Source organism: Protopterus annectens, chromosome 7.part0, assembly GCF_019279795.1.
Source record: "Protopterus annectens isolate FY-2018-M chromosome 7.part0, PAN1.0, whole genome shotgun sequence".
Classification (NCBI taxonomy): Eukaryota; Metazoa; Chordata; order Ceratodontiformes; family Protopteridae; genus Protopterus; species Protopterus annectens.
This window is the reverse complement of record NC_056739.1, coordinates 201791031-201816781: the sequence shown is the minus strand read 5'-3', so window position 1 is coordinate 201816781 and position 25751 is coordinate 201791031. Positions and strand designations below refer to the sequence as shown.

The following is a 25751-nucleotide window of genomic DNA, read 5'->3' as shown; positions in this document are numbered from 1 at the left end:
TGACATGTTAAGCAATCTACAGACAGGCACTGGAAGGTGAATGTCTGGTTGTGCAGTGCAGCTCTTTTTTTGCAAGTTTAAGCAAAACATAGCACATCCAGAAATACAATATTCCATGCTTAACATCTGGGCATGCTTATTTCTTCAACTGCCATGTAAATATTACAGTGCTTTTTTTGTTTGTTTTTGTTTTGTTTTTTTTTTTGTTGTTGTTGTTTTTTGTCTTTCCTAGCTATCTTCATTTTCTTGTTCTAAATGTTTCTCTTCTTTATTAAAGAAAAAATAATTCAGGGTATCTTTTAAACTGGAACAGGAACATTATTCATCCTTTTAATCCATATCGCCTCTTTACTAGCCTGAACAGCGCTCACAAAACGTGCTTAATTTCCTTTTTGCCAAAGAAGTGATTTGGGCAGAATACTGAACTACAAATCTAATGCCTTTTATCTACAAAACAGTTTTCACAGGACTACAGTTTGCTGGTGGATAACAGGTCTGGGCACATATTAAAAGATAATCTCTGAAGCAGTTTCGCTATTCTTGGGATTTGTTTGTTCTTTATACATGTATTTCATTGGTTTAACAAGAACTGTACTTTGGTAACTTTGATTGTCATGGACTAGAAATATATGCTGATTGAAGTTTTATTTTATCCTGTGGATATGCTCCTTAATGCCTTTGTAAGCATTATTTCAAAACACAGTTAAGGATTAAATCCCTTAGCACATTCTGGAATTTTGTAAATCCTTAAATTGTCTCTGTGGGCTCAATTATGTGCTATGTCTTGCATTACTTAAGCAGCTGTGGTTTATTGAATTTTTAATGTATCTGGCATGGTATTCGTACGGAAATAATGCCTTCAAGCTTGCCTAGCCTGTGCATCAGCACTGTATGAGCTGAATCTGTGTGTGAAGCAGGGATCCTGTTTAGTAAATGTACAGATAAAGATTTTGATTTAATTCTTTGATAGAAATCTGTAATTTATCGCTCAAGGATTCTGTTTTGGAAACACTGTTGGTTTTAAATCATGATTAAAAGTGTTTTCAGGGCTACTATTTATATCAGATATTGCACCTCTATTTAATTTATATCAGATGTTGCACTTTTATTTATTATGATTAAGACCTTGGAAGAGTTTGGCATTACATTTAAGGGAAAGCATCTATGCAGTTGCCTCAAGGGAATGTAGATCACGGAACGACAAGCAGCCTACATGTCCCAGCATGCTTCAGCATCCATTCTGCAAGACATAATAATGTTTGGAAATCTGCCGCCACTGCTTCTTTTGCAATATTGCAATTTCTTAATTAAAAGAAACATAACGTTAATAAGTATGGAAGAGTTATAGCACTTATTTTATTTGTACCCATCTTCAAATACTCGTCTTAGTCAAACATCAAGACACGGGTTACACTTGTTTTTAGAAGAGGATGAAGGTAGAACTTTTAGAAGAGGATGAAGGTAGAACTTATAGAGTCGATCAGAATGACACCCAACTCCGTAAGACTTTTGATGCTATTATTTAGTGCATTTGTTTAAAAAAAGACTTTCATGCACACCTGGATATTTTTTGTTACTCTCCCATCTGAAAATAATATTTCATTCCCCCTCCCCAATATGAAACATGTAACAGTACAATTACAAATGTTAGACTTTAATACTGAAAATAAAATAGAGTCTTTGGGTAATGATGTATATGTAAACTTGTTTTTTTTAGGTGTAGATTTAGAGTTATTGCTTTTGTTGATTGGTTGAATATCATTTTTTTAGGAAAAAAATATTTTTCCCTTTGGCAAATAGGTTCCAGTCAAACAGATCTGATTCAGATATTCTTCTACTATTTTTTAGAAATGACTTACAGATAGGTAATGCCAGTTAGTTTGCAGTTTTACTAACCTGTTTTCTAAAAGAACATTACTGACCTTTTATGTACAACCATCAAATTCTAAGGACTACTGTAGTCACTTGTTAACTAATTTGTCCCATCTATATATTTTAATAGTCATACTATTTTGCAGCATTACTCATGTACCAAAGCAAGAGGTACATAGGAAGATAAGGGTAATGATCTAAAGAGACTATTAGCAGATGTTATCAACCCAGCAACTTGATGACTTGTTACTACGTAAGACAACTCTGCTTTATGTATGTCTCTCAGTGGTGCAAGCACCTGAAACTTAACAGGTTGAAGCTTCAGCTAATTACAAATCTAGAAAAAGCTTGACTTAAATATGTTAATATGAGGTCACATAACAATGGCAAGAAGAAATAAGACCATATATGGCTTGCTGGATACTGGGTCTTGAACACGAACTGCACCATGGGTGATTTTCTATAGTAAACACGAGCTGTTGAGTTGAACACTGGTGATTTAAATTTGAGGAGTTGAACCCTCATCCATTTAATGCTTAATAATTGGTAGGGTAACACTGTCTGCTTTCTATATAACATTTCATTTGTTAGTGATTTTTCTAAAGCAAACTTATTACTACTATTTGATGGCCTGATGCAGTTCAATAGCCCCTCCCATGTCTTGAGGTCCTTAAGGCCATCATTGTTAAACTGGCAGAGAGCTTATGTGTTTAGTTCAATGCCTGTTTTAGAACAATAGTTGTGATCCACCACAAATCCAGTGATGAATTTAAGAATAAATCCCTATTGCAGACCCTGGGTATAAACAAACTATATAACAATCTGAAAAACCCTCAGCCTTATAGAAAAGAACTGAAAACCTCTTGCTCTAAACCTTAACTCAAAAACATTAACAACTTCAAATAAAATTAAATTATACAAGGTTAAGTGTTAGCTAATAATTACCACCACAAGCTAAGACAACCAAATGTCCTCTGTTAATTTTTAAAACCTCATTACCAATCTGTTCTTAAAGCACTGCCTTTAAATGAGGCAATTCAGGAATTTAATACACTATTCCTAAGTATTCTCAACTGACGTGCACCATTAAGGTAGAAAGGAATAAAATGCTTCTTGGCCAAGTGCAATTACTAAACTTTTTGTTGTTGTTGTTGTGTCTTTCGGCTTTTCCCGGTTAGGGGTCACCACAGCAGAACTCCGGTCCGCTAATGATTGGCAGTTGATTTTTACGTGCTGAGTTGCCGGCCCTAACGCAGAAGCTTCAACGAAGGTATGCCCATTCTCGCATGTCTCCACAGTAGACACTCTAGCTGAGAATCGAACGGGACAACGTCTTGCTGTGAGGCAACAATGCTACCGCAGCACCACCACTGCAGATTACTAAACTACTCATGCAAAACTAAGCCAAAACTGGGAAAACATAGGTAAAACCACCTCTCCTGCATTATTTTATAACTTTCTTCAATATATCTCTCAAACTCTTTATAAACTTGCATAATACTAAAATCTCTCTTCCTATAAATTTTTATAACTAAATTCATTACATATCTTAAACTCTTTGCAAACCTTTCTTTATTGAAATGAAAGATTGTGACTTCCTTATATTAATGTTTCCTTTCTGTAGTAACAATCCATTTACATTTGCAAGATTTTACAGCTGGAACAATTTTATAGACTTATAATTGTTAATGTAAATATTTTACTGTATATACCTGTCTTGTAATTATTTTTGTTGTTTCATGAGAAATGTAATGGTTGTTTTTCTGAGAACTGTTTGAAATTCACTTGTTAATATAAATGTACTGTTGGGGAGCTTTTCTCCCTAGGCCTCTGCTAAAAATGGGCTCTGCCCAGTCAGACTTTCCCAGTCAGCAAAGACAAATACATAAATAAATAAAAGTTATCACAATCCAAAACACTGCATAACTACAAAGAGCTACATAATCTTACCAAAAACAGATTAACGCTGATATAAAACAATACTATACCTATCTTCAAAAAATCCAGAAAGACAACACAAAGAAATTCTTCTGTTCTATCTGAAAAATAAGGGTCTATATTAGGAAAGCGAAAAAATGTATACATGAATACGTAAACGTCGAACCGTATAGTGTGAAGTGGACTTAGAATGAATGTCGAAAACTGCAAAAATGGAAATATCGAATTTCCATGGTTGGCCCATCTGTGGATTAGCTGCATAAGGTAAGTGTTGGATAGTTACGGAGTTTAGGATAGGGTGCGGGTTAAGGTAAGTGCTTAGATAAGTAATGTATGTTAGACTTAGTGTAGGGTTAGAGGTAGAGTTTTGTTAAATGTATGTATGTAGGTTATTTATTTTCTTTGTGTATATTTTCATAGGGGAAGTGTGCAATAGTTACGGACCTTAGGGTTAGGGAGGGGTTAAGGATAGTGCATAGATAGTTTTGAATGTGGGGTTTAGTAGTGTTGGAGATAGGGTTTTATTAAATGTATGTATGTAGATTATTTGTTTTGTTTGGGTGTATGTCTGTAGGGGACATGTGCGGTAGTTATGGACCTTAGGGTTAGGGAGGGGTTAAGGATAGTGCATAGTTAGTTGTGTATGTGGGGTTTAGTGTAAGGTTAGAAGTAGGGTTTTGTGCTTTACTTTAGGTTAGAAGTAGGATTTTGTTAGTGTACATATGTGGTTTATTTATTTAATTTGGGTAGGTAGTATATAGCTAGTGGTGGGGTTGGCCGACAATGACAGTTTGATTTTTATTTTTTTTGCTGTTTACTGCGTTCGGGATTTTTGCGGTTCGTGGTATAGGGGTCGATGTTTTGGTATTCGCGCATAGGGTTTTTCGCTTTCATACTATAGACTCGAGAAATAATATACTCTAGAACTAAAAGTCAGCCAAACCCTTCTCTGCAACAGAAATAGCAACCCACTTCAACTTGTACATCACTGACTGCAGAGCAAACCTTACTAAGGTTTCATCAACCATCACCCCTAGTACACATCATCCCCACCCTACTAACTCATCTGCTTTGAACTTAGTCTATCTTAACTTCCTCAAAAAAAAATCTGCAAAAACTAAACCCAGCTCACAAGCACATCCCTATTATTATAAACAAGTCAATACCATAATCCGGTGTTCCATCACTTTGGTAAAAGTTATACATTATTCCATACCACAAAGGCAGTAACTCAACTGAGTTATGAAACTTTAGGCCTAGAATTATATTGCCACACTATCTACACTTTTGGAAAAATATATTCACAAGCAACTACTCCTCTTCCTGCTCCATGAACTCCTCCTCAGTCCCACACGGCATGGCTTTTGTCCTGGCAACAGCAGCAACAGCACATCTTCCCTACTAACCTTCATAAACACAATCAACCAAAACAGAGACAATGGCAAGCATTTTCTCTTTACTCCTTGACTTGTCAAAAGCCTTAACATTGTCTCACATATCAACCTCCTGCAACAAACGTCTTCTCTAGGCCTATCCCAGACTGCTATCCAATGGTTCCGTAGCTACTTATCCAACAGACTTAAATGGCATAACACTCCCTCTCTCTCTCTCTCTCTCTCTCTCTCTCTCTCTCTCTCTCTCTCTCACACACACACTCTCCCTTCTTGCCAGCCACTGTTGGGATACCCCAAGGCTCTATTCCTGGCCCTGCTTTCTTTAATTTGCATACCTCTGACAACAAGCCTTGCTACTCCAGTATATTAAAGATTCAACCTTTCTTTGCTCCACAGATAGCCTATGTCATGTTCAGTAAATCACACAATAAGCTTTTACCTCCATCAAAAATTGGTTGTGTGATGCACAACTATTGTTAAACCCAAAATGAATGAAGTTAGTAATTTTCTTCCCTAAATCCTACCACATACAAGACAAAACCAACGTTAAAATGATCCCCTTCGATGATACAGTAATGGAAGTAGTTTCATACAGTAAGCTGTTTAGAATAATGTAGTTAAGAATGCCAGATCTGATCTGTACATTGAAAACAACTAAATAAAATTCACAAGAAACTGGGAATGTTATACCGAGCAAAAAACTTTCTTACTAGAACAGCAAAGACAACCATGGCTACTACCTACCTCTCACCATCATTCTTATATGGGTCACCAATCTTCATTAGTCTTCCAGTCACACTTACAACTAAACTAGAACAATGTTATAACAATGCTGCAAAATTCACTGATAGAAATCTCTGTTAGAAGCCACCAATGTTCTGCCCTAAAACTATTCCACTAACTTGAATTTAGCTTTAGTTTCCCTACCATCTCACATCTCGTCAGATACATCTGCCTTATGCCAGTATATATAAACCTTCAAAATGCCTAGCAATAAGCAACAGTGACCAAAACTGTTATCCCAACAGACCAACACTGATCCAGGCAGCTACAGACCAATAAGCCTGTCAGACTGGCTATAAAATAATAGAATTCATCATATAAATGCCTCATAATCAAAGATATAGGCAGCCCAAAATTCCTCAACCCATACCAGTCTAGGTTTGGAAAGGCAGATCCAGCCTTCTGAATCCTGTGAACTACTCTGAAAATGTCATTAAAGTCATTTTGTGGGCAAAATGGTACACAAAGAAACTTAATCTGGAAAAGGATTTTGACATTCTCTCTGACTCAGGCATCACAGACAGTAATCAGACTAAATAAAATCAAGATGGGGCACCCGCCCATCATAAAGCTCATTACCAGTAGATCTCCCTTAGGGATCCATACTGGGACCACTCTTATTTGGTGTTGATTTATATGAAGTTCAAGCTGAGGTTAAGGGTTTCTGGATGATCCAAGTTAGCAGATGACTGCAAACTGGGAGTTATCAGCAACTCTGCTGTAGTTTTTCAGATCCAACAAGAGGGTTGATCATGTACAAATACATGGGCTAGGTCTAAGGCTAATTGCTAAAAAGTCTAAAAAGTACAGCATTAAACATCAGAACCTTTGCACTTATTACATAGAAGACACCCAACTCAAAATCTGTAGATTTATTAGGGACCTGGGCACAACTGTACACAAGAAGCTCTCCTTTAACGACTGTGCCTCCATGGTCATTAACATATTCTCCAGACTGTTCTAACTGATTACCAAAGGCATAGTTTTTAGATCCAAGGATATTACTTCTATCTTCACCTTCCTCATTAGGTCCAAAATGTAATACAAATTTCAAATCAGCATGTATATGGCCAAACACATGATCCAAGTGAAAAGAAACACAGTACTTCCTCACAAAGAAAATCAATAGTCTGCATGCTGCCCTGTGTTGAATGCCTTAAAGACCTATTGCTATTCTTGGTCTCAAAGACTACAGTGGGATGACCATTCCTCAGTTATAAAACCTCAAATGACCCTATCCTGTAGACCTCCTGCATGCCTGTAAGACATTTAGTACCACAAACACTTGTACTTGAAACTCAATTCATTAATTTGGGGACCAATGTAGATAGCAATCTCTCCTTTGATAATCACATTGCCAAAGTGGTTAGAAAGACCTTCTATATAGCCCACCTTATCATGAAAGGGTTTGCATCTAGAGCAAGAGAGGTCATTGTGCCCCTCTACTCGTCACTCATCAGGCCCATAATTGAATACAATGCCCCTTTTGGGATGTACCTTACCAGACACCTGCAGCAACTGGAGAGACCCCAAAAGTACCTCACCAAGAGGATCATGGGCTACAAACAGATGTCCTATGCAGCTCGACTAAAGAAACTCCAGCTCTACTCGGTTGCTTACCGCCTACTCAGAGGTGATCTATGCCTGACGTACAAAGCCATGTCAAACCCAGAATTAATGGACATGCTCCACCTCAAAAATCCAAGTCCCTTAGAGCTACACACTCCAGGGACTTAAACCTCAGCACAAAAATAAATAGGACATGCTGGAGGGACAGATTAATTTCCCAGAGGCTCCCCTCACTCTGGAATAGAATCCCAATTCATGTTAGATACAGCCCCTCACTGACCCTCTTCAAGCGAAATTTGGACGCGTGGATGGGAAATCACAAATTCACCCCTGGGATCTCTTCTGTGTCCCTGCTAGACAGAGGCACAGTAAACTAATCTTAAAAGGGTACCTTCTGTGACCTACTTTACAGAGGCACAGTAGGCTAATCAAACAGGGAGGCGGAAGCCAAATACACTCTGGCTAGGCTTATAAATGCCCTAGGGCAGATAGCCTAGCATCTACCTATGAACCTATGAACTTTACCTGCAGCATAAGCAGAACCTGCCAGAAGAATAGATACTACTCACAAAAAAATCATCTTCTTTAGGATAGACTCCGTCCTCCAGTTTAAAATAACCTCCCGGCTCCAATTAAAAACTACCTGAATAAATGGATAGGAAATTGCCTCCCAAGCCCTCATGGATGGAAGCAATAGAAAAGGGAAATTTGTAGTGGGCATTGCTTTTATCTGGGCTGCAAATGATCCACCTTGATCAACTGTCTAAAAATAATCAATGAATATATATATATATATATATATATATATATATATATATATATATATAGTTATACTTTGTACACCTATTGGCATGAGTATGCTGTATGAATCACTCATGCAACTTTTCTTAGATTTAGAGAGAATATCACTCAAATCTTAGTGATCAAAGTTTAATGAATGTATGGCTGTCTTTTTTTGAAGCTGTTTTGGGAAATATAACAGTACACCACATTTTTTTGGCTATGCCTCGTTTGTTTGGGCAAATCAAAACCACAGGTAGAATTTGAAACAAAAGAAAAAAAAAATACACAAGTCATTTGTGATAACCTCTGGTATAATTAGCTCAGCAGCTCAATCTATGGGTTATACATCGCATAACAAGTTTAAATTTATTTAACACTTGTTTTCTGGGTAGATGAAGTGATCCGTGGACACTGTTCTTGTGCTAAACCATTTGGAAGAATGAGTATGCATCCACATAATTATTAGCGATATATACAAACCATTATACAGCACAATTTATACATGGAAATTAGGCATGTTTTATTAATGTGCCTAGTATTGGTAGGCCCATTAATGTCTATAGAATTGTACAGCTGTGATTAATATGACTCTATAGCATTTATACAGTTAAAAATAAAGATCCAATAACAAGTAATGCTGATAAAATAATACACATGCTATTTGTACAGTTCTCATACCATTTCATGGCATTTTCTTTCTTTTCCATCCTACTTAACTGAATTGAATTTACTGTATCACTGTACAACATCATGCTGGCAAGAAACAGAGGCAACCCCAAGACAAACATATACAAGTGTCTTCTTGAAAGAAGATTACTTTAGCACCCTTGTGGTTAATACCAAAAACCCTTTGGCCAGGCTCTTCTAATAGGGCAACACCAAAACAGGCATGACAGCAGCAAAATGCCACCTAATGTTGACTAATCTTATAATCCCCTCTTGTAGTGCTTTATTTTTTTCTTTAAACATCACCCTATATTTATATGCACCTTGCTCTAGAGGCAGATTTCGCAGAGCAAATGAGTACCGTACAGGCAAATGGATGCTATGGTTGGCAAAATGTATATTATTTTAATGCCTCACTATTACTTTCATTTAAAAATGTGAATGCAGGGTGGGAGGGTGGCCTAATGGTTAAGGTGTTTGCCTTACCAACACAAGGTGTGGGGTTTGAGTCTCACAAGGGATAATTGGCTAGGCTTAAAATGGCTCGCAAGGGCAGTTAGCTTAGTACTAACCTATGAACCTATGCATAACTGTCACTGAGTTCAGCACTGAATGTGATGGCAGTGAATACGTAAATGTAACAGAAGGCAACAAACCTTGAGAAGTAGATATATAGCAACATTCCGTAGTGACCGACTGACTGACTGCCTATTTCCGTTTTGAGTCTCAGAAAATTATCAATCTGCTGACAGTACTGGTTTGTTAGCAATTGTGAAATGTGAATTCAGGAAGGAGAGGAGTAACCACATTCTTGACAAAAGGCACAAATATGCATTGCTGGCTCACAGACAAGCAAACATTTTGTCAAACTATAAACAAATACATTATAAAGCTAGCTCTTTATAGAAACTACAGTAAGTGGAATCTAGTATTTTTTGTATATTCTTTTCTTTAACACTTGCCTCTCTGTTTGCTCCCTGCTCCATCTTACTCATATGCTGAATCCAGCACTAACCATATCCTCACTTCTGCATATTACCTTATGAAAAAGGCTTTCCCTAACAGTATCACTGTATTAGGAACTGTATACCATTCATACCACGTGCACATCACTAAAGCTATCCCCTCATCTATCTCTTACTCGAATCCTAACCTGAAACGCGCTCACACATACAGTCCACCCCCAGTGCAAAAACCTTTGTAATATTCGGAAGATTCAGCATTAATATAAACACCCACTTGCTGTAAAACAAAGCAGATAACCTACACAAACCCACTCTTCAATATTCTGGTGTTTAATTAAGTCAATACTCAATACAGAGCAGTACTGAGGAAAAAGCACAGCAATTAACTTCTCCAGCAAAAGCATTATTTGATTAAGTTAACTCCTGCAATATACATTTTAGGAGCTAAATATTTTTGCTCTGAAATATCAGATGAAGTATATACAAAGAGAGGGGATTTCTTTGTATTCGATTTATAATTCAAGCTCTACTTAGTCCTCCACAATTTTCAAGATCTTACAAATATTTATAGAGGATTATTAAAATATAATAAAATAAGATCTGTGAAAGACATGATGTAAATGATAATTTTACCAAAACACTTGCCCACATGTTTTAAGTCTTTAGTAGTAATGTGATAAAGTTCTTTGAGAGATAAAATAAAGCAATCATCTGATAATGGACATTCTTGTCTAGCTCAGTTTTGATCTTAATAGCAGAGGAAAAGCAGATGCCCTATACTGACCTTCTAAAAAAACTCCAGCTGTAATCTGTGGCATATCTTTTACTCAGAGGTGATCTCTGCTTAACATACAAGGCCATGCCAAACCCTGAGCTGTTGGACATGCTCCACTTAAAGAAATACCAATCCCTCAGAGCCACACGCTGCAGGGATCTAAAGCTTGTCATCACAATAAACAAAACATGCTGGAGGGATAGGTTCCTGACCCAGAGACTCCCCATACTCTGGAATAGACTGCCCATACATGTCAAGCAGAGTGCCTCCTTAGCCCTCTTCAAAAGGAACCTTGATGATTGAATGGGAGATAGGAATTTCACCCTGGGGATCACGTCAGTCACCCTGCTAGACAGGGGTTCAGGGAAGTAAATATTGTGGGTAGAAATATCCAGGGAATTGTTATGGCTAGGCTTGTATAGGCCCTAGAGGCGATAGCCTAGTACCAACCTATGAACCTGTGAACTTATGAAATGTTCACACTGACTGGTGAATGCTGGGAATTAAAGTCTGTTATGAATCTAATTATTCAACAGATATCAGTGCAGTCATTCAAGTATATTTAGTGAAGTCATTTGCCACAAATTAATTCTATACAACTAGTTGGTGCCTATTTGAGTTAGCCAAAACACTGGTATAGTTCTGTTACAAACTATAAAAGAAAGCATGACTATCGCTTGTATTTTATTTATATTTTCTATTTGTATCTGTTTTCCGGCTAGACCACTGATCTTCAGACTAATCCCAAGAGCAGTGTCTGGTTAAGTGACTTCCTTAAATTCACAGTTGGGCAATGGAGTCTGAGGGAATCAAACCTTGCACCAGTGGACCACAACAAACAACTTGCTAACAGCTCCTTAATCTTCTAATGCCAACTGCCAGACACTGTCTGCTACAGTGGTGTAAATTACTCCTTGTCTCTTCTGGTCTCTGGGGAACAGCGCATCATTTTCCCTCAGTCCCCTGCATCCATACTTCTCAACTGTCCAGATTTATGCTTCATATTTTAGTCTGTTGCTCATAAAATTTGTGGTTTTATGGCAAATTACTCAGAATTGCAGTCACTATATAGTGACACATTTGAGTTTGACAGTTGTTTCACACTTCATATCCTTCAGAAAATGCATCATAACACAAATCCAAGTATTCTAGCAAATTTCTAAAGTTTATAAGAGTGATATTTAAAATCTGTGCCTATTTTTGGGCCTTTGTCCCCCATTATTTCAGGCTTTGTCCAGATTTTCTTGCAGTAAGAGGTTAAGAGGTATGCCTAAATTCTTCTGATCACTTTGTTTTAGAAGAGAGCCTAGCAACTCAGTGATGCAAAGATTCATTCAGACAAATATTGTCAATGGGAAACTATTGAAATAGGAGTTCACCCAAACTTTTTTTTAATCTTACTTATGTTTGATAGAGAAATTATGCACAAGTTCATAGAACTTTAGTAGTAAATTAGCACACAGTTATCTTTGAAAATCAAATTTTCTTTTACCTTTTATGTTGAGAAACCTTGAAGTGAAGTGAAAAGAAGTAATTCACTACACTCAAGCTGTGCATCAAAGTAGAATTTTGTCCCAGCTTACATGCAAAAACTCAACAACATGAAAACGTTTAAGTGCCAGCTCAGATAACATCTAATGGATGCATGTATATACATCTGTCCATTCCTAGGTTACACTCAAAAGCATTCATTGAATATTATGTGGATCCCTGGATCAGGCTTCAAATGCATAAAGAGTCCAATATTTAGCATATCTCTCCACAGGAGTGTCTTGCATCCTGTCCTTAAATTTCACTATTCATTTCACAACCTTCAAACTTCCCACACTGACAAACCACCTTCCATAACTATCTGTTACTTTCCTGCTAATTGCCTCTTTTCTACAAAACCTCTTATGCCTTCCCAAATAATACTTGCCTTTCAAGATCTACTAAGCGCTATCCCCTCTTCCTTTAAATCATTTTCTTTTCTTCATCCTTCATATAGCAAAATAATTAATTTGTATTAAAAAACAGTTAAACCTTTTTCGTTCCAGCTTAATTATTGCCGCACTTCTCTCCTAATATGAAATCTGTTTTATTCAACCTACAAAATGTATAACTTACAGCATTTAATTGATTTGACTCACACCCAATGTGTATACATTGTATGTATGTGATTGGGTAAATATTGTTTTATAACGTAAATATGATGTTTTACCTGTAAAATTGATTTAACTGAGTAACGTTTCTCCCTGGGCCTCTGCTAAAAAGGGGTAATTGCCCAGTCAGATTTTTCCAGTAAACAAATGTGAACTAAATAAAAATACCGTAAGTATGCTATACATATTGTAATGTGGGGGAGGAACTACCCCACAACGTGGAGCAGGGGTCCTCACCCTTGTAGAAAAAAAAAATTCTGTTAATTAGATTTCAGGTGTGGACTTTTATAAGTTACAATGTCAGTCCTTTGAGATGTTGACGGCTTTTCCTCAACTATTCTGGTATCAGTGAAAGTACTGTTAATAAAGGGAAATCGAGCCTTAATCAGTTTCATACTCTTCTCCTGGTACAGCCTCCTGAACTTCACACAATATGCAAATTAGGGCTTGACTAGGGTCTCGTAAAGTATGAACATTACCTCATTGATCTGGAATTGAGCACAGTGGTGCAGCGGTAGTGTTGTCACCTCACAGCAAGAGGTTCTCTGGTTTGATTCTTGGCTGGAGTGCCTTCTGTGTGGAGTCTGCACATCCTCCCTGCATTCGTGTAGGTTTCCTCTGGATGCTCTAGTTTCTTCCCACGTTATAAAGACATGCATCTGGGGCATTTCTCCCCAGGCATCTGCTGAAAATTATAATCCCAGTTAACAAATGTTAAATAAATGATGGCTCTGATCATTCACCTGCATTTTGTTTGCTTATGCTATGGCCTTCTCATTGTCCACTTACAGTATGAGTGATACTCCCAGAGCCTGTTCTTGATCAGTTGTCTTCACTTCTACTCCCCTGACTGGTACTTCACACCTGGGTTGCTGTAGCCCAGGTTAAGTATTCTGCATCTGTTTCAATGGACCTCAGCTGATGCCCTTCTACAGCCTTGGTTCATCTTTTCAAAATTTTCCTTAAATTGCCCCCCCCATTCTCTACAACTACACCTACACCTCTCTTTGTGACATCAGTATTGAGGTGCTTGCGGTCTTGTTTTCTGCAGATATCTCTCAAACAAAGTAATGGAATAGTACAAGGTCCAGGCCAGGCCGCAGTATACTACACTAATTACTTTCTTAATGTCTGACATCACTTCTCTCGACACAGCCTTTGTGTTCCACCCACCAATCATGCATCATCCACTTCCTTGGCCTTGACCCTATCTACTTCCCATCCAATTTACCTAGAAGTCTAATTCAGGGATCTTATTAAAGAAAGACAGACTGTGTCTACAGGTGTTCCCATGTGGAGTTTTCTTGTGACTCGGTCATAAAACTGGATCAAGCCTTTTTGTCTGATTATGCAGTTGTGTTGTTGTGTTTGTTATCATGCTGAAGACTTTTGTTTGCTGGTAAAGCAGTCAGACTAGCCATCACAGCTGTTAGGTCAATTGGTGCTGGAGGCACTCCTTAATATTTTGTGCTTTTCCCTTAGACAAGGGCAGCTGCCTTTCAGTCCCAAGGTCCTTCTGCAGCAGTCTGTAGAACTCCATCAGCACACTTATCAGAGTCCTGAGGACCCTATAAGGCAGGTCATTACATACATCTCAACCTCATAGATCAATAAATCTGGACAAAGCCATAAATAATGGGGAGACAAAGGCCCACAATAGGGACACTTATTAATGGGGAGACAAAGGCCCACAATAGGGACACTTATTAATGGGGAGACAAAGGCCCACAATAGGGACACTTATTAAGTATTGCTCTTACAAACATAGAAAATGGATAGAACAGATTTTACCTTAGCATGAATTTTCTGAGGCTATGAAATCTGAAACTCAAATGTTTGCTATTATTTTCTGACTTCAGCCCTCAATGATTTGCCAGTGATCTGCCAGAAAATAACAATTTTATGAGAAATAGACCAAAAATATGAGGCATTCTGTGAAAATCTGTACAGTTGAGATTTATGGACCATTCTGCCCCTGTTGTCCTTGTTTTTTATTCTTCTTCACAACCTCATGTTCACTGTCATTCTACTCCATCTATCAATCTGTTAGCTGCTCTCCTCTTTCTGCTTTACAACCACAACTTGCCGTCCTTGGTGCAAAGATAATTTCAGCCTCTGCCTTTTCCCAGTCTTCCACAATCTTCCTCCCATCTTTAGTCAGCCATGACAGGTCTGCACTCCCTTCCTGATTTTGGATTATACCTAAATAAGCATTTGTTCTCCCACCCCTTGTGACCTTATCCTGCCAGCTCCCTTACACCATATACCTTCTACTATGCTCTCACCACATTTGTTGCATTTCTGCTTGCCCCCCCTTGCTGCCCTGTATTCTGTTTACTGTACCTCCCAATTCTCTCCTTTCCATGTTAAGTATGCCCTTTCACTGTACCCACCTTCCCTATAGAGCCACACCGATCTCCCTTTTATGCATTTTTGCTACTTTCCACACACCTTTCTCCATAAACGTAATTACTACATCCCTGACCAATTTCCACTGCTAGTTTAACACAACAGTTGCCCCCAGACCTTTACGTCAACTTCCCTACTCAGCTCACTATAATCCCATCCTCCATCAGCTCATTTATATATCATCCCCTCATCAGCTCATTATAATCCCATCCTCCTCCAGCTCATTATAATATCCCATCCTCCATCAGCTCATTATAATCCCATCCTCCATCAGCTCATTATAATCCCATCCTCCATCAGCTCATTATAATCCCATCCTCCATCAGCTCATTATAATCCCATCCTCCATCAGCTCATTATAATCACATCCTCCATCAGCATCATATAATCCCATCCCTCATCCTCCATCAGCTCATTATAATCCCATCCTCCATCAGCTCATTATAATCCCATCCTCCATCAGCTCATTATAATCCCATCCTCCAAGGTTTCACACCACTGACTCTGTCCTTGCACACAGCAACATGATTACAGATAGCTAATGGGAGCCTTACCTAGACATTCCAGACCTTGTACACCTTCATTAGGACAACATGCAGGATTCCTCCTTGTTTTGGTACAGTCCTGCACTAGTTGGCTGAAACAATCATGGTCCAAGACCTCAGTCAACAACCAGTCCCATTTACGTCTTGAATTCAAAATGTGTACATCTCCTTTTGGTAAATTCAGAAAGCTCAAGAGTAACCCTCTTCCTCATATCCAACTTATTTACTTTCTCTTCCAGTCTCCTTTCCTTTCTTCATGTGTCTATAGCCCAGCACAATCCACAATACTCCTCCATGTTCTCTACCTAAACTTGCAGGGTACTTGATCCAGATTATATTCCTGCTCCAACCCATCTCCCATCCTTCATGGATTAGTTTTCACTTACTCTCTAATCTTGCCTTCCCTTACTGCAGATTACTTCTGCACCTCCATCCTTCCTTTCTCTGTCATTCCTGAACAAACCTATACAGTACCACCTCAGTTACCTTTGTTTTTGTGATCCAGCAATTTCCATCCTTATCTACTGCTTCAGTGACTGCAGCTCCCTTACATTCCTGCACAAAATCTTTGTACAGAAAAGTAATGCTACCCATTCACACTCTGAGGCACCTTGATATGCTCCTTTGCTAAGTATGGTGTCCTGGCTGTATTTCATTCTACTCTTTGAGTACTTATCACAGCCTTACTTACAAAGAGGATGTTTGAACTATGGAATGCATTGGAAGACAAAGGATGGAGTTGAGCTCTACAGAGGGTTTTTAACTCTTTAACACCTGCCAGCTGTCAGTTAATGATTTGCTATTTTCATGATTTTAGGCAGACTGCACATCAATTGCCTGAAGCTAGCAGCCATTGGAGCAGAGCGTTAAGGCTATGAACGGTTAACGAGCAGCATTCTATGTATAGGACTTGATTTCCATTTATCTATGTGTAGCTGAGTAAGTCACTTAACCAGGCAGTATTCCTGGGCTGAGTCTGATAAAGGTTCATATGGCTCAACACTCTATCGCAGTGAGCAAATAAATCAGTGAATAAATAAATATGGACAAAAAAAACATATAAAATGAACAAGTAAAGCAGTTATTTTGGCTTTGTTTGTTCAGTACAAATCATTTTCTCCTTTAAGCTCTGTAACTGCAGCACTGAGTACTGCAGACTTAGTACTGAAATCAAGTTATTTTGAAATACTAGTGGTGTGTGTGTGTGTGTGTGTGTGTGTGTGTGTGTGTGTGTGTGTGTGTGTGTGTGTGTGTGTGTGTGTGTTTCAAGGCCTGAATAGGACAAGACAGCCCAAGAAACTACTACTACAGGCATGAAGCAGTAATCAGTGTGATCAGTCCTGTGGGTATGAATGAGATAAAGAAACTGTGGAGAGGAAGAAATGGTGAGGAAACTGCTAAGGGCTAGCGGCAACCCTCAGGAATACCTGATGTTCCCAGGTCTTCTGTCTACAGTTTTATATTTTCATATACCTGGGCTTCCCAGCAGTGGCCTGGGAAACTCCATAGATGATGTCCACCACAGAAGTGGGATGATGCAAGATGTTTTCATAGACCTTCCAGCATTAAGAAGAAAACACTAACCATAGGATGATGTTCCTTGCACAGAATCCAGCTTCAGTAGTATATCACATCATCTGTCTCACGTCTGTCAGCTAGTTATTCTGAACTTTAGCACCAACTTATGGGTCACAAATAAACATCAGACATGGGCACACATAAGTACTCTGAGGTAGGAATAATTTCATAGTAGAGACAATGTGTACATGAACATTAGACAATGTTGAAAAGACACAGATTTTCCTTGTACTGGAGCAGTAACAATGCTTTACATTACCCAATAAGATTATCGTTGTCAATTAATTAGGAAACTCAGCTGACTCTTAAAGGTTTGATGTACTTTAACATAATTTTTTGGTGTCATTCGTGGGTCATGTCTTCAGTGTAATCATCATTTAGTGCTACATAGCAAAGAAGTGTTAATTATCTTTGAAAAGTCTGCATCCAGAAATATCCCTGCACAGTGACGGCTTTAGTTCATTTTATATTTGTTTACTGGGCAGTACACCAATCACAACTGACTATTTAAGTGTTAGTTAGGGATTAAGTGTCAAGCTACATGTAATACCACTATGATAGTTTATATTGCAACGTGCATATGTTTCAAATATTTCTATGTAGGGAAATGTTCAAGACGGCTTAAAGACCGCATTATAGAAAAAGGTTCACAACATGGCTTTAAATGTAAAGCCTTAGAAGTTGTGCATAGCTCCTTAAGGGGTGAGAACATGAATAATAAACTTGAAATTGCTGAGTATAGATGGATTACCAGACTGGAAGTGCATAAACTTCCAGGATTGAATAATGCAATTACAATAAAACCGATTTTGGATGCAAAGCAGAAAGAATATAAATAAACAAAATAATAATTTTTATTATAATTTTAGAATGCTTTTTAGAATGTATTGTCTCTTTTAGTAAATTTTTGTTTTTAATTGGTTGGCTGTGTCATGTGCTGTTTTTTAATGATGTATAAATTGAATGGAATGAAAGGATATTGTATACTATAGAAGGGTGTTTCCCGAAAGCTTTATCTTGTATTGAATAAACTGAGCATTTTTCTGCTGGACCTATTTTTTCTTGCTATTTGTAGATACTACCTAGGTGGTCAAGCCTGCCCGTGCTGAACCATTTCTAGAAACTCCAATTTCTGAAGATTTTGTGCCATTCAACTGATGAAGTGACCCTTTAAAATGAAGTGACCTGTGTTTTCCCCACCAGTCTTTAATGATGTAACAAACTTTCATATTTCCCAAAAGTTCCAATATTGTTAACTGATAAAGAAACATGTGTGACCCTAATTTATTATTACATTATGTCTGTGTATCTTACTTATTTATGTTGTGTGTTATCTATAATTTACATCAGTATTTTCATTCAAGAAGTTTTCAAAAGCTCTAGAACATACCTTATGAAAAACTGTAAATCTAAATGACTACTTAGGAACTTTACTTCATCTGTAACCTTTTCTTTTGTTTCGTTTTAGAAATATCGGTACCAAGATGAAGACACCCCTCCTCTGGAGCAGAGTCCCGCTCACATATCCCATCAGATGAAAGCACCAGAGTTAGTGCATGTGTCAGAGAAAAACTTATCACAAATTGAAAACGTCCACGGTTACGTCTCACATTCGCACATCTCTCCCATGAAGGTAGGGATCCCCTACAACGGGGTAAGTACCAACAGCTGTCTTTGGGGTACAGCACAATGCCTTTTATTTGTTTTAGAATGTAGCTAATAAAATGCTGAGCAAAGCAAGAGTCAAAGTCAACGAGCTGCAGTTTGTGACTAATAAAACAACACTGATTGTTGTAGCTTAATGCCACATGTACAAAATGCTGATAAAATATGAAGAAATAACAATACTGAAACATGAACTATTTCAAAGACCAAATGCAGTGCAAGCAGACCTCAATTCCTAATACTGTAGCAACAATGAGAAGCGTTTTCATTTTGTAATTGTATGCAGTAATCAGAGAGTGTTTGCTGTGTTTGTGAAGAATACAAACTGCATCTCATTCAGAAGGGGTTTATTCTAGGGTGTTTAAAGACATATTCTTTGATAAAATGTATCATTTAATATCTGTTTTCCCTGAAAGAGTATTTATTCTTTAAAACAAGCTAATGGTGATAATCTGTAAGCATTTTAGTTTTCAAACGGTGATATTTTGAGGTAAACCCATACAGTTCTAAGTAATACATTAAACTGTACATAAGGCCAGTGAGTACAGGTGCAGTTATCAAAGGAGAACTGATAGCTTTTGTTAAAATGCTGATGACAAAAATATGCAGAATCAGGATTTAGCCTAAATTCAAAAGCAGGCGGTGGCAAGGAAATAACATAGTTCAAGCAGCAACTGTAATACATATTAAATAATTCAATGCTTGATCCATGAAGGAACTGCAGTAGATTGTGTTATGTTTTCATAATTATTTCATAAGATCAAGTGACTCTAACCCCACCTATTATCTGCTAATGCCTTATTCTTCAGAGAGTTGAAGGAGGAAAACTAGGTCATGTTATCCAGCCCACTAAAGGGTTACTGTATTTTTGTTTATAACCTATCTACATTCAACTCCCAGTGATATAATTTCCAATTCTATCAATACATAACATATCAGCTGGATTCCAAAGGTATTTCTGGCTAGAGGCATACAGCACTTCCTCTATTCTCCACCAATGGGTTGCCAAACACTGTGCAAAATATCTGACCCTCACCTGGGAAAAGACCAACAGATTTCTTCCAGCTTGTCAAGCTCCTCAGTGCTATCCTACCCTCTGGCATCTGGACTTCTAACTGAATCCCAGTTTCATAAACTGGGAGGTATTTATCTGCAATAATCATCTCAGCACAGTATTAAAGCAAATTTGATATGAAATAGTTAAGAAACTTAACAGTGCTATAGAGCTTTACCATGTCTTGGAACCTCCTTCTAAAAATATTCTACATTATCCTAATACAGCAGTGGTGGTGCTGCGGTAGCGTTGTCGCCTCATAGTTAGATGTTGCCCGTTTGATTCTCAGTTAGAGCGTCTTCTGTGTGGCAACATGCGTGAATGGGTGTTCCTTCGTTGAAGGTTGTGCATTAGGCCCGGCAAGCCAGCACGTAAAACTCTACTGCCAGTCATTAGCGGTCCGGAGTTCCGCTGTGGCGACTCCTAACTGGGAAAAGCCGAAAGACACAATCAATCCTATACCTTAACTAAAAGGCATGAGTTGAGCATCAGAGTGCTATAATCTTGGTCCAAGTAAGCAGTCTAGTTTGATCAGTCTGTGCTATTCTATTCATTCTATGTATGCAATTGACAAAACAATACGTAAGCACACTGTGTCCTGGTCCTAGTAAGGACCATGGGACCGATTACATGTTTTTAATCATACAGCCTTGCTCCTAACAATGTGCAAACTACCTTGCTTATTCTGGAATTGTAGATGAAACTAATTTCAAAGGGATAACAGATGTCCACACAAGTCCAACAAGTTACACACAATAACAAGGATTTCAGAAAACTGCTTTCTGCTAACAGATTGAGAAAAAAATAATGGTTCCTTGTGTAGAATGTACACAAAAAGTAATTTATAAGGTATGCCAATATTTTTTATCACTAGAACATAAATAGCCATTTAAAACTTTATTGTTCTACTATGCTGCAATTTATGACCAGTTCACAGATGACTGCAAACTAGGGGCTATAATTGACTCTCCGGCTAACACAGACATCCTCTAAAAGGGTCTCACTGAGACAGATATCTGGTGTCAAAACCATGGCCTGAAGCTAGATGCCAAAAAGTGCATAGTCACCCCCCTTAGAAAAAACAAAGTACCCACAAACTATCACATAGGTGGTGGCACCCTAAATACAGAAGACATAATAAGGGATCTGGGGACCCAAGTAGATAGTAACCTCTCCTTTGATAATCACATTGCCAAAGTGGTTAGAAAATCCTTCTATGTGGCCCACCTAATCACAAAAGGGTTTGCATCCAGATCAAAAAAGGTCACTCATCAGACCCATCAGAGAGTACAATGCCCCATTTGGGATGTACCTTACAAGACACCTGCAACAACTGGAAAGATCACAGAAGTACTTCACCAAGAGGATCACTGGCCTCAAGCAGATGCCCTATGTAGCTCGAATGAAGAAACTCCAGCTGTACTCGGTTGCATACTGCCTACTCAGAGGTGATCTCTGCCTGACATACAAGGCCATGTCCAACCCAGAATTGATGGACATGCTCCACCTAAAGAAAACCATATCCCCTTGAGCCACATGCTCCAGGGATCTAAACCTCACCTGCTTGGTATCTACTTCTCTGGAGTACAGGCTAACACAGAAGGCCTCTCGCTAATGAAGTTCGCAAATGACTGCAAACTAGGTGCCATAGTCAAGTACCCATATGATGTGGGCATCCTGCAGAAGGGCCTCACTGAGACAGATGCCTGGTGTCAGAGCCATGGCCTCAAGCTCAATGCAAAAAGTGCAGTGTCATCCACTTTGGTAAAAACTCTGTACCCATGAACTACCACATAGGCAGCAATCTACTTAATGCCGAATGCGTGATAAGAGAATTTGGAACCCAGGTAGACAGTAGTCTCTCCTTTGATAGTCACATTGCCACAGTAATCAGGAAGTCTTTCTACGTGGCACACCTCATCATAAAAGGGTTCTCATCCAGGAAAAAAGAGGTAATTATTCCCCTCTACTCGACACTCATTAGACCCATTATAGAGTACAACGCCCCTTTTGGAATGTACCTCACAAGACATCTGCAGCAGTTGGAAAGGCCACAGAAGTACCTCAAAAAGTGGATTACTGGCCTCAAACAAATGCCCTACACTGACCACCTCAAAAAACTCCAGCTTTACTCCGTAGCATATTGCCTACTCCCAGTTGATCTCTGCCTAACATATAAAGCTATGTCAAACCCAGAGCTGTTGGACATGCTACACCTAAAGAAATCCCAATCCCACCGAGCTACACACTCTAGGGACCTAAACCTTGGCACCACAATAAACAGGACATGCTGGAGGGATAGATTCCTGTTCCAGAGACTTCCTATATTCTGGAGCAAGCTACCCATGTATGTCAAGCAAAGTTCTTCATTAGCACTCTTTAAGAAAAATCTTGATGAGTGGATGGGAAATAGGAAATACACCCCAGGGATCACTTCTGTGTCTCTGCTTGACAGTGGCATAGGGAAATAACTTTCTTGGGTGGCGTAAGCCAGGGAACCTTGTTGGCTAGGCTTACGTAGGCCCTTGGGCCAATATCCTAGTACCTACCTATGAACCTATTGACAATAAATAAGACATGCTGGAGGGATAGATTCCTGTAACAGAGACTTCCCATGCTCTGGAACAAGATTCCAGTCTACATTAGGCAGAGCTCCTCGCTAACCCTCTTCAAGAGAAACCTTACGAGTGGATGGGAAACAGGAAGTTTACCACAGGGATCACTTCAATGGCTTTGCTGGACAGAGGCACAGGGAACTAATCTAAGGGGGTGGCAAAAGCCAACACATTCTGGCTAGGCTTATAAATGCCTTCAGGCAGATAGCCTAGTACCTTCCTATGAACCTATGAACCTATTAGCAGGTTGTAGGACTTCTTAAGATAAGTTTATTTTAACTTGCTTGCTTTTATCTGCAAATAATCTATGGCTTTCTGCACATTTATATAATTAGCGAAGACAGTGGGGACAGATAACTTTTTGCCTGTAGATCAGATTCTAGCTGAAGTGATTTAAAAGTTTCTATCAGCACATTCAGTCTTGACTTGTATACCCAGTACTGATGTAGTGTTGGTTAAAGGTAAGATAATTACCCACACTATAATAAAGGCCTCAGGTTATTTGTGCAACAAAATAGAACAGATATAAGCAATGCAGGTATCCCAAAAATGTCTTATAGAGGACAATATTTTCAGCCCAATCACCTTGCGGTGCTGTCAGTATTTGTAAAAGCCAGGAACCGTGTGCACTGTTTATCCTCAGAAATTAATGCATTTACTGTCAAGGCATGTTAATGACTGGGGCATGATGGTTCTCTGAATTTATCTGTATACAGACATAGGTATACTGCAGATCACCATTATCAAGTAGTACACTTTGTGGTGGGGTAAAAGTAAGATGACTGACCGCATTGGGAATTAATGATTAAAAGAAGCCCTGCTAAATATTCAGAACAATTCTACCTTTTCTGCATGAAATCTTCCTGCATTCTGTTGAATGTGCCTTGTATGCAGATTGACCACAATCGTATATGAGCCAGAAGTGCCAATAATTACTGACTATTGATCAAAATCACTAAAAGGGATCGCTAAGCAGTACAATGCTAACCATTTTGGTGGTTATAAGAGGGTCTTACTATCACTGGATTCCAGAACCATTCATGCAGTCTTCATTTCATGCAGCTAACACCCAAAATATAAGGCAGCTGTCACAACATTAACATAGTATCTGATTGTCACAACATTAACATAGTATCTGATTGTCACAACATTAACAGAGCATCTGATTGTCACAACATTAACATAGTATCTGATTGTCACAACATTAACATAGTATCTGAATGTCACAACATTAACAGAGCATCTGATTGTCACAACATTAACATAGTATCTGATTGTCACAATATTAACAGAGTATCTGATTGTCACAACATTAACATAGTATCTGATTGTCACAACATTAACAGAGCATCTGATTGTCACAACATTAACATAGTATCTGATTGTCACAACATTAACATAGTATCTGAATGTCACAACATTAACAGAGCATCTGATTGTCACAACATTAACATAGTATCTGATTGTCACAATATTAACAGAGTATCTGATTGTCACAACATTAACATAGTATCTGATTGTCACAACATTAACAGAGCATCTGATTGTCACAACATTAACATAGTATCTGATTGTCACATTAACAGAGCATCTGATTGTCACAACATTAACAGAGCATCTGATTGTCACAACATTAACATAGTATCTGATTGCCACAACATTAACAGAGCATCTGATTGTCACAACATTAACATAGTATCTGATTGTCACAACATTAACAGAGCATCTGATTGTCACAACATTAACAGAGTATCTGATTGTCACAACATTAACAGAGCATCTGATTGTCACAACATTAACATAGTATCTGATTGTCACAACATTAACAGAGTATCTGATTGTCACAACATTAACATAGTATCTGATTGTCACAACATTAACAGAGCATCTGATTGTCACAATATTAACATAGTATCTGATTGTCACAACATTAACAGAGCATCTGATTGTCACAACATTAACAGAGCATCTGATTGCATCCAGTGAAAACATACAGTCATCACATCATGGTACAGGAGATAAACAAACTTTACAACAAAAGGAAGAAACTGTTGCAGAAAAGAGGAAAATCCCAGGATGCAAAAACTCCCTTACCAGCCTCAGTAAGAAGCTGAGATTGCTCATAAAATCCTCCAAAGCTAGTTACAAAAATAAAATTGCCAAAGATTCCAAAGACAACCACAAGGCATTCTATAGTTATGTCAAGAATCTCAATGGCAATTCTCAGATCTTCTCTGAGCTGCAATAGAATGGCATTAAATATACTGATCCCAAGGATATTGCCAATATCATGGCAGATTGATTCAGTGCCAACTTCACCCCCTAAAGGGCCCATCTCAATACTGAAAGATTGCCAAATTCTGGTAATAATGGCCACACAGGTAAAAAACGCACTCAACAAAGCTAAGAATACAGCATCTATATGACCAAATGACATCCCGGACTGTGTACTGCATGAACTACAAAATGAACTAGCATCTCATCTAACTGTCATGTTTAATCATAGCCTCACCTCAGGCTTCGTGCCCATTGAGTGGCGGACAGCTACAGTTATCTCAATCCACAAGGGGGATCCACCTTGGATCCTGGGAACTACTGTCCCATCAGTATGACAAGCCTAATCTGAAAGGCCATGGAACGTATTATCATGGAACTTATAAACAAAGACATTGGCAACCTTCAAACACTGGGCCCCACCCAGTTTGGGTTCGTGAAAGGCCGATCTTGTCTCCTGAACCTGATTGATTTCTTTGAATCAGTCTCCAGAGCCGTGGACTAGGGTAAGGTGGTCAACACAGCCTATCTGGACCTTGCCAAGGCCTTCAACACCATCCCCCACTGTGGAATCATAGATAAACTTAATAAGCTGGGCATTAATCCCTATGTCACTCGATGGGTTGCCATCTGCCTTACTGACAGAACCCACACAGTAAAAGTAGCCAACCCCAAATCCAGCTTCAGACAAGTGAGAAGTGGAGTACCTCAGAGTTCAGTCCTGG

The 25751-nt window shown here is 38.5% G+C and overlaps 1 protein-coding gene across 3 annotated transcripts in view; it reads left to right on the top strand.

The window, feature by feature from the left end:
• Positions 1-25751, top strand: part of DLG4 (discs large MAGUK scaffold protein 4) — a 2742131-nt gene that overhangs the window by 1278805 nt on the left and 1437575 nt on the right. For 2 of the 3 annotated variants that reach the window (XM_044076697.1, XM_044076699.1), the window contains one exon: positions 18887-19072. In XM_044076697.1, coding sequence (XP_043932632.1) covers positions 18887-19072 — 186 coding nt within the window. The remainder of the gene's footprint in view (positions 1-18886; positions 19073-25751) is intronic. The other variant, XM_044076698.1, reaches the window with a different exon arrangement.